Source organism: Garra rufa, chromosome 14, assembly GCF_049309525.1.
Source record: "Garra rufa chromosome 14, GarRuf1.0, whole genome shotgun sequence".
In the NCBI taxonomy this organism is placed as follows: Eukaryota; Metazoa; Chordata; class Actinopteri; order Cypriniformes; family Cyprinidae; genus Garra; species Garra rufa.
In genome coordinates this window covers 37,608,698-37,618,438 of record NC_133374.1, presented here as the reverse complement: position 1 = coordinate 37,618,438, position 9,741 = coordinate 37,608,698, and the positions used below count along the sequence as shown (strand labels likewise).

The following is a 9,741-nucleotide window of genomic DNA, read 5'->3' as shown; positions in this document are numbered from 1 at the left end:
AGTCACGTGATGTATTTCTGTGATGACGCATGTATTCACCTGAGTAAAGTGTGCTTGATGGCATTTGTTGGTGGTTTGCCTCGTTAATACATAACAGTCTACTACTTAACGATCAATGCACACTCTAATGGCTAATATTGCCCACAACAACGAGGATTCGATTAGAACTACAAACACGCATAAAAAGTGTTAAATAACTACAAACATGGAGGATATGCGCGACCACCGGACAGGTAGAGAAAAGGGTCTGAGTGATAAATAATCAGTGTGTAACCTGATAAAAAATATTTTTTAAATGTTATCCGCGTTATATTCCATGTGCAGCAACATTTATAATGACAGGTTTGGTCATTAACGTTTAAATGCATAATTAAGCAAACACAAGAGCAGAGTTCTCGGCATGAAAGACTCGTTAAAGAACGTGCCAATTAATTTCTCTCTAATACGGTAGGAAATTAAATTAAACTAAATGTAGATAATGTTAACTGTGATGATTGACAGGGCAGTTTAAACAGTGACAGGATTCAGGTAACTAAGCAACAGAGCGTCCGTTAAAGAAGCAGTTATGACGAAGTAGTATGTCCCAAAGCTTGCCTACTATTCTGCTACATACTCAAAAGTATGTACTTTTCTTCACAAAAAGAGTACATACTTATAGGGCATAGTATAAGTAGGCGCATTGGGACGCAGCAAAACAAACCACAGTGAACATGGACAAAAAAGCTGATGGGACCGCTTTGGTTGGCTCAGAGGATGGGAAATTTTGTTATAAAAAACGAATGGATGGAAGCGTCGATAAGAGCATGGTTGTGCGCAAGCTATGCAACAAGGAATTCACATCTCACTGTAGCACATCGAGCCTATTGCTACACTTAATGGCAATATTGCACTGGTCTGTTGGACTTGGTTGAACAAAAATAAACAATATTTTGTTGCTTAAGCTTATGTATTCAGTCATTATTCAATGGTATACTAAAAATCCATATAAAAAAACGTACTTCTCACTGTTCTCAGGTCAAATATTTATATGCGATTAAAATGTGATTAATTTCGATTAATTAATTACAAAGCCTCTAATTAATTAGATTAAATTTTTTAATCGATTCCTGGCCCTAATTTTAAAATCTTGATAATAGGCTATATGTCGAACGTCACCTGACCAACCCCAGAAAACAGGTCTCATTGCTTCCGCTTGTCGGAGAACGTGTTAATAGCCGTAATAAATAATGGCGATATCGACGGACTTTTAAGGTAATCAGTTAAACAAGCCAGCTGTTTATTGTGGACGTTTCATTCCATATTTATATATAAATGTTAGTGAAAAGAATAAAAATTTAAAACTTTTATATATCAATCCACATATGTGATGGACATTGGTTATGATAATTTTTAGTGTCTACTTTGAATGAATCTTGAGTAAATCATGTTCATATTTAAAGAGGGATATGCAAAACGCGTGAACCGGAAGCAACGAGACCTGTTTAGCAGAAAACGGAAGCCTGTTGGGCATAACCCCTATTACTTATAAAGCTCTCAGTGGTTTATCTTCTCAGTACTTGAGCAAGCTCTTATCGCATTATAGTCCCTCACGGCAGATCATTTTCTTATCTAGCGCCTAAACTCTGGAATAATTTCCTAACACTGTTGAGGAGGCAGACACACTCTGTCAGTTTAAATCTAGAATAAAGACACATCTCTTTAACCTGGCTTACACATAAAACATTAACACATAGCATCTACGCTAATACAAGTCTCTTTCTTATTCCGAGGTCTCCGTAGCCACCAGACCCAGCCCTTACCCAGCTCAGATCATGGATCACCACCTAGAGATGACTTCGATAGCCCTGAATGTCAACCAGATGAGCTCCAGAGAAGACTTGGTCACCTAGACGGCCATCGGCGCAAGACCACAGGAACCTGATGAGTTCTCTGCAATCTGACATTGGTACAAACTGCTGGTTTCGTCTGGCCAGAGGAGAAATGGTGCCCCGACTGAGCCTGGTTTAAGCCAGGTTTTTTCTCCATTTCTGTCACTGATGGAGTTTTGGTTCCTTGTCGCTGTCGCCTCTGACTTGCTTAGTTGGGGACACTTAACTTCCAGTGATATGGTATACTATGTGAACTGAACTGAGCTAGATGATGACATCACTGAATTCATTGATGAACTGCCTTTAACTGAAAATTGATTGTTTACAATACTGCGTTATTGACACACTTTTGTCCTGTTTAATACTGTGAAGCTGCTGCCTTTGACACAACCTGTATTGTTAAAAGCGCAATATGTGACCCTGGACCACAAAACCAGTCTTAAGTCGCTGGGGTTTGTAGCAATAGCCAAAAATACATTGCATGGTTCAAAATTATAGATTTTTTTTTATGCCAAAAATCATTAGGGAATTAAATAAAGATCATGTTCCATGAAGATTTTTGTAAAATTCCTACTGTAAATATATCAAAATGTAATTTTTGATTAGTAATATGCATTGTTAAGAACCTAATTTGGACAACTTTAAAGGCGATTTTCTCAGTATTTTGATTTTTTTGCACCCTCAGATTCCTCATTTTCAAATAGATGTATCTCGGCCAAATATTGTCCTATCCCAACAAACCATACATCAATAGAAAGCTTATTTATTGAGCTTGAATTTGATGCATACATCTCAGTTTTGTAAAATTAAACCTTATGACTGGTTTTGTGGTCCAGGGTCACATATAAATAAAAGTGACTTGACTTGACTTGGAATCCTTGCATGGTGACATAGCAAAGTTAGATCCAACTGAAGAATAAAAGACTTTAGACTGAAGTCTAAAAAGAGATGTTGGACTGGGCTGATTGCACTGGCGACTTATCCAGCCCTAAGCAAGCAACTGTCATCTGGAGCACAGCTAAAGTATTATCCCAGGAGGACAGACTTAGCCCTGAATGAATTGAATTCCCACCAGAATCCCCCTCAGCTGAAAAAACTGTATTCTCCTGGGGGTAAGATTGTGCAGCCAGTTTTAAGTTATCTTTTAAAAGAGAGCCATATGCACGTGTAGAGAGCACTTTAAAGTCAGTGTGATGTGGAGGAGAAGAGGAACTAAAAGGTTTGTCATTCATTTACTAACTGGAACCCTCCTCATCTTCCTGTGTATTAGCTACAGGAGAGGCAGGCATAACATGCTGGAGCGTCTGAAGAAGGCATTTTATCTCTGATGCTTAATCTACTTGCTCATTCTGTGATGTTGCCTTCTTAGGTATATATATTATTGTATGTCCTAAATGAATGCTTGACTCCAGTTAACTTTTGAAAATGTCACAAACATGGAGGTTCACTGACTGAAAAGTAAGTGTGACTGTGAAAAGCAAATAAGTAACTGTGAATCATTACTCAGTGTCTGGAAAGAAAATGGAAAACTCCAGCTGTAGTTTATCAATAATCGTGACCTAGAGCACATTTTATGGGAAATCAATGCAGGAATCAATGTGATTCTAAAGGGTTTACAATTTTTTTTTCTTTTTTGCAACTATAAAGCACCATTTAGATTAAGCTATTTTTCTAAATGACATCTGAGTTATGTTTATTATTGCAGGAGTCATTTGCACTTCATTTAGGAAATGAGTGCTTTACACATTATATGACTTTTGGGTGTCATAAATTTAGGAATAAGAAATGTTGTCCAAAATCACTTTTAAAAATGATACATTTAATTTGTTGTCTTTTATTATTTTTTATGAGTCAAACACATGTGGAGAGGGCCGTTTCTGATGGCCGTGAGTTTAGTGTAGTTTGAAAGCGGGGTGACTGACCGCAGGGACAGATAGCTGTGTGTCAGACATGCTTCTGCTAACATTACCTCTCATCATACACTTCACTACTCATTGCCAACCCTCACTAACTACCTGGACATTACAAGCCTCGACAGGACATATAAGAACATCTTTCTTTTGTCCACATTGAAGTCAGCCAGTAGAGGTAAGTGGAACAGCAGAACTCAAGCAAACAGGTAAAGTATACGGTATAATGTTGTGGTATTTATGGTAGCAGCAATTTGTAAATTGAATATGATCCTGCCGTAAGCTAAAGAGAATGAAAAAACCCTAAAAGTTAATGGAATGTTGTTCCTCATTCAAATAATCTTTGACTAAATACTCTCTCCCAGCTCTTATGGTTCATGATTTCAACATGACACTTCTCTTTCCACAGGTGAAGAACTAAATCAGGCGATCATGTGTACGGGTAAATGTGCTAAATGCACCGCTGACCTTCTCTTCCCGCTCGGTCTCTTAGCCGTGGTCGGAAACATCCTGCTGTTTTTTCCCAACGGTGAGGTGTGGAGGACCGAGGAGATCACTGAGAAGATCTGGTTCTTCCCCGGGGTGATCGGAGGAGGACTGCTGGTGAGTCTGAGAGTCTGTGAAGGACAGAGAGACGAGGAGTGTGTGTCCGCTGACTGTGTTTGTGTGTGATTCTGCAGGCGTTTATGCCGGCGTCGGTGATGAGGGCCGCGGGGCTGGAGGGCAGCTGCTGCGCAAACAGATGTGGGGTGAGGAACTGACTTCATCTCTCATCAGATACTGCACACACCATTACTGTACTTAAAAAATGTGTTGCTTCTTCTAGAATAACATGCAGTCAGTCATATTATGGAATAACTTAAAGTTGTTAAAGTTATCTAAGAAATCAGTTATACAGCACTGGATGAATGTGTTTTGTTAATGGTAATGAAATAATCATAATTGATGTTTATGGCTGAAATAGGTGAATAGAGTAGGGTAAGATGGGAAAAGATGCTCTTGAACATTTACTTTTAAATTGTAACATTTTTAGAGATACATTTGTCGTGTGCAGGATGATGATGATGCATCACCAAGAATACCAAAAATAAGTATTTTTCAAGTTTATTTCATTAAGCATACTTAAATAAAATTCAAGTATATTTTCAAGTGTACTTCATGTAGTAAGTATACAAATATCAGTGTACTCATAGTATACTGCTAAGTGTACTTTTTCAGTACTTATTGGGACTAAATTGGCCCAATTTCTAGTATATAAAAGTATACTTTTAAGTATAACAGTAGTAAACTGTGAGTACACAAAGAGTTTACATCTATGTTTTCAGTTTGTACTGCAAGTATACTAAAAGTGAACTTATAGGTATACTGATAGTTTACTAATTAAATACTTTTTTGTATGTATTTTTAGTACACTTTGAAGTTTAGTCTCAGTAAACTACTAGTTTAGTAGTTTTATACTACAAGTATACTCGTACATTTTCTTTAAATGAACTTTACATCATACTTTAAGTATACAACTATCTGCTTGTAAACAATACCATTTTATTCTAGCTTCATGCATTCTTTTTTGATGCATGAATGTTGGTAAGTTTCATAAATAAACAACATTTTGAACAAAAAGCTAAAAAAAACAGACTAGTGATGATAATCAAAATGTAGATGGAGTTGATCAACAGCCCAAAGCTTGACAGTCATTATTTCCTCTTCATGGGTGGACATTTTAATCCATAACGTTACACAGTTTTTCATATCTATGGTTTTGATGCTGTTTTATGTCTGACGATTGTGTTAGATTACATGTGGAAGCATCTGTTGTTTCGGTTTCTTCTTCACTTGTGTTTTGGAAATTCTCAAGTTTGGAAATGCACAAGTAGAGCTCAAGTATATTTGGACTTTTTCCAAGTATAAGTCAAGTATACTTAAATGTAATTTTAAGTATATTTCTGAGAAGTATATAAAGCACACTTCTGGGTACATAAAAATTAGACTGATAGTATACTTTTCTATTTTTAGTTTAAAAGATGTATACTAATAGCACACTTCTTTTTTGTAAGGGACTATTTTGGTGAACTTTTACAGAATGTAAAAAAATACTTTAGATTTAATTTTAAAAACAGAATCAACTAAAATTTGTCAACAGTAATTTCATCTGTATCAGCAACAACAAAATCACACACACATTTTCAAGTAGGCTGCATTTGACCCTGGCAAAGAAGCAGCTGGTTGACTGAAGTGTGTGTGTGTGTGTGTGTGTGTGTGTGTGTGTGTGTGTGTGTGTGTGTGTGTGTGTGTGTGTGTGTGTGTGTGTGTGTGTGTGTGTGTGTGTGTGCTGCAGATGATGCTGTCCATGCTGATGTCTGTGTTTGGTGTAGCTGGAGCTCTGTATTGTATGATCATCTCTGTGGTCGGCCTGCAGGAAGGTCCTCTGTGTGACACAGGAGACGGGATCTTCATCTACCCCTTTATAAACAGCACTACAGAGTAACAACACACTCATTTACTTATTTGTTTGTACACTATATAGTATGTATAATGTGCATCTGTGATGATCAGGGCAAACAAAATCTCATTCTCATGAATGCACAAAACTAGTGGAACTGTGCGGTTTGTTTATATACTTTGTACACGCAACATACACTTTCACATCTTGGCTTTCCTCCGTTCAGAGAGAGTTACCTGTTTAACCAGACGTCATGGGTCGTGTGCGTGCAGCCGCAGAATGTGGTGATGTGGAACGTGGTGCTGTTTTCCATTCTCTTGAGCATCGGGACTCTGGAGGCTCTGCTTTTACTGGCACAGGTAATCAACGGACTGATCGGATGTCTCTGTGGGACCTGCATCAACAAAAATCGGGTATGTTTGTTCCCCATGTTTACTATAAAGTTAATTCTAAGTAGCAAGAACACCAAACTATTGCTTTCAAAAATGTGTAAAACCCAATTCACTAAAGTCATTGCTTTTGCTTCAGCCGATGCAGATGGAATGAAAACCCAAGAACACACTCCAGTATGTGGGACCTGTGCAGAAATACTTAACAACACAATGATACCCACACAGATCTACAGAAACACACTGTTTTACTATATGCATGATTACTATCATGTCTAGTTTTTGTGAATCATGCCTTCGTCTTCTATAAATGAAGCCTTCGACAGGTAATGAATCTATAGAAGGTCAAAGCGTCTCATGGTAATTCATAGGTATTTTAACATTTTGTTGAATTGATGGCTAATACACATGTTTTTATACAATCCCACTGAATGTTTAGGTGTTGATCTTAAAGGGTTCATTGGATGCAAAACTCTTTACATCTTGTTTGAACATTAATGTGTGTTGGCAGTTTGTGTACACAACCACCCTACAATGATAAAAATCCACCCAGTGGTATTATTTTAATCTTTAAAAGTAATATACCTTTTTAAAATCAGGTCATTCTCAGCTTCTTGTGGGTGTGACGACACACAGACAGAGGCCCCTCCCACGATAGTTGATTGACATGAGCGCTTTACCTTAGCCCCGCCCTCACCGAGCTGAAACAGTCCGACTCTGATCGCCATTGTGTGACTCAGGTGCAGAGGAAGACAAGAATGTCTCAGATTGAGCGATTGAGGTGTTCTGTTGTTGGATGTAATAATGAACATAGCAGTCGTCATTTACTTCCGACATCTGAGCCGCTGAAGACGCAGACGATTAACGTTACTTTCGTTTTTGAAAGGAAAGCGCCGATGTGTCTATGTTCAGCAGAACAGCAGAAGTGAGTATAAGGGGTTTTTATGCATCTTTGCAAATGGCCTTTCTTAATAATGTGCTGGTTAACAAGTTTCACAGCTAAAGTAAACATTACGGCTCATCATCCCACGGTAGAGAGGGGCGGGGCGAGCAGAGCTCATTAGCATTTAAAGGAACATGCAACAGAATAGCTTGCTCTAACAAGGGCTGATTTTGACAAGGTAAAAAGAGTGTTTTTTTTACACTACTATTGAGAAATTTTAACCAAAGTATGTTATAGACTTCTCATTAAGACCCTAAAGAATCATATCAACTTGTGGAAAATGGGCATCCGATGACCCCTTTAATGCTTACCTTTATTGAAAAGTTGTATATTGAATTCATGCATAATCACCAACATAAAATGTTTTCTTGTGAGATCAGGTTGCTATATTTCAGACACATGATGTTAAAATATAACCCTGTAATATTCAGCTATCAAATATAATAAACATATTTCACAAGTTTTGTAAAGCTGCTTACATTTATCCATTTTGTTAAAGTAGGTAAAGTTGAGTTAAACATCCACTAGTGGAAAACCTAACAAATCCCCTTTCTAACCCTTGTTAGTTGACCTAACGTGCAACAGTTTGTTGAACTTAATTGTGTAAATCTAGTCAGGTGCATTGCTTGTGTAACTTTATTAGTTACACAGAAATTATTTTTAAGATAAATTCATTTGTGAGACCCATTTGTGAAACAAGGGAAACACTGTGAGGTTTGAGTAATAAAAAATGGAAGTTGGATGAAATTTTGTAAGATGCTGGTAAATTGAAGCAGAAAGTGACATTGCTGATTTGTCTCTGGACAGTGAAAGGCCTGATGTAGCAGGGACTCATCTTGCGACAGGGCGAGCCCTGGTGGAGTCTCTGGTGGAGAGCCAGACATTTCTACCCAGGATGGTATACAGGAGTTGCACCAGTCTGGCCTCTGCAGGTGGATGTGTACCAAATCACACCCTGAACCAGAGATCCTCAAATCTGGCCCATGAGATTTTAGCTGTAACACTGCTGAAAAAAAAAAAACACTGCTGAAGAAAAACACTGCTGAAGAAGGATTTTCTGATGATCCTGAACACAGTGATTAGCATGCTCAGGTGTGTTTGACTAAGGTTCCCTGCTGAAAAAAACCCTCAGCTAAAACCAGCCTAGGCTGGTTGGCTGGTTTTAGCTGGTCATAGCTGGTCAGCAGGCTGGTTTTAGAGGGGTTTTGGCCACTTTCCCAGCCAGGCTGGGAGACCACCAGCTAAAACCAGCTACTTCCAGCTTAAAGCAGCAAAGACCAGCCGACCAGCTTAGCTGTTTTTTTTGTTTGTTTGTTTTTTTTTAGCAGGGAACCCTAATCAAACACACCTGAGCATGCTGATCACTGTCTTCAGGATCATTAGAAAATCATAGGTGAGTTTGATTAGTGTTGGAGCTAAACTGTGCAACGCACTGGCCCTCCAGAGCATGATTTGTGTTGAGGGTGATGGTTTGTTAGCCGCCTGGATGCCCATATGCCGGAGACGTGTGAACTAAGGCTACGTTTACATTAAAACGCTCTCCGTCCACACTAGCGTTTCCAAGCGTTTTCCAAAAGTTGGTAGGAAACGTAGGAAAACATCAAATTCGCCTTACTGCGCATGCGTAAAGCCTCCAAAATTATACAGACGTAATAAGTTTTCACGCAATTCTTCTGGCGGGATAATTTACGGAAATATCTCATCATCCACTGATGCGTCTATATCACGCTCATTCATATTTTATCTGAAAAGCAGTTTGTGAGTAAATTTTCTGTCATCATTTTAGGACTGTAATTTGAAGAGTGTTTAAGGTAAATCTCTTTAGCAGCAGTGTGACAGTGAATAGCACAGACACAATTACTGCTGTAAACATGGATATCTATTGGTACAATATGCGTCACATGACTATAAATATGCGCAATCGTTTTCAAATTTATCCACTTTGGCCGGAGTTTTTAGAAATAATTGTTTTCTGTGATAAAAAACGGGGTTTTCGTGTAAATGAGAGGCCAAACCGCAGGGAAATATCTTCGTCTTCCCTTCGTGTAAACGGGGCCTTAGTCCATGAAGGGCACTCTCAGAAAGGGTTGGTACGTATGTGAGCCTCTCAGATTTGAACCAGGTGAAGAATAGTACCCATTGGGCCTGATGGGGATTGAGCTGACTTGCTTCATGAAGGTATTCAAGATTC

General features: G+C 38.4%; 1 protein-coding gene across 1 annotated transcript; it reads left to right on the top strand.

Annotated features, from left to right (window-relative positions):
* The first annotated feature begins 3,801 nt into the window (after window positions 1-3,801).
* Window positions 3,802-8,020, top strand: LOC141285008 (transmembrane 4 L6 family member 1). The gene is made up of 6 exons (XM_073818045.1): window positions 3,802-3,956; window positions 4,188-4,381; window positions 4,459-4,527; window positions 6,114-6,259; window positions 6,445-6,631; window positions 6,747-8,020. The coding sequence occupies exons 2-6, from the start codon at window positions 4,211-4,213 to the stop codon at window positions 6,762-6,764; spliced, it is 591 nt and encodes a 196-aa protein (XP_073674146.1). The 5' UTR covers window positions 3,802-3,956; window positions 4,188-4,210; the 3' UTR covers window positions 6,765-8,020.
* Window positions 8,021-9,741: the final 1,721 nt, after the last annotated feature.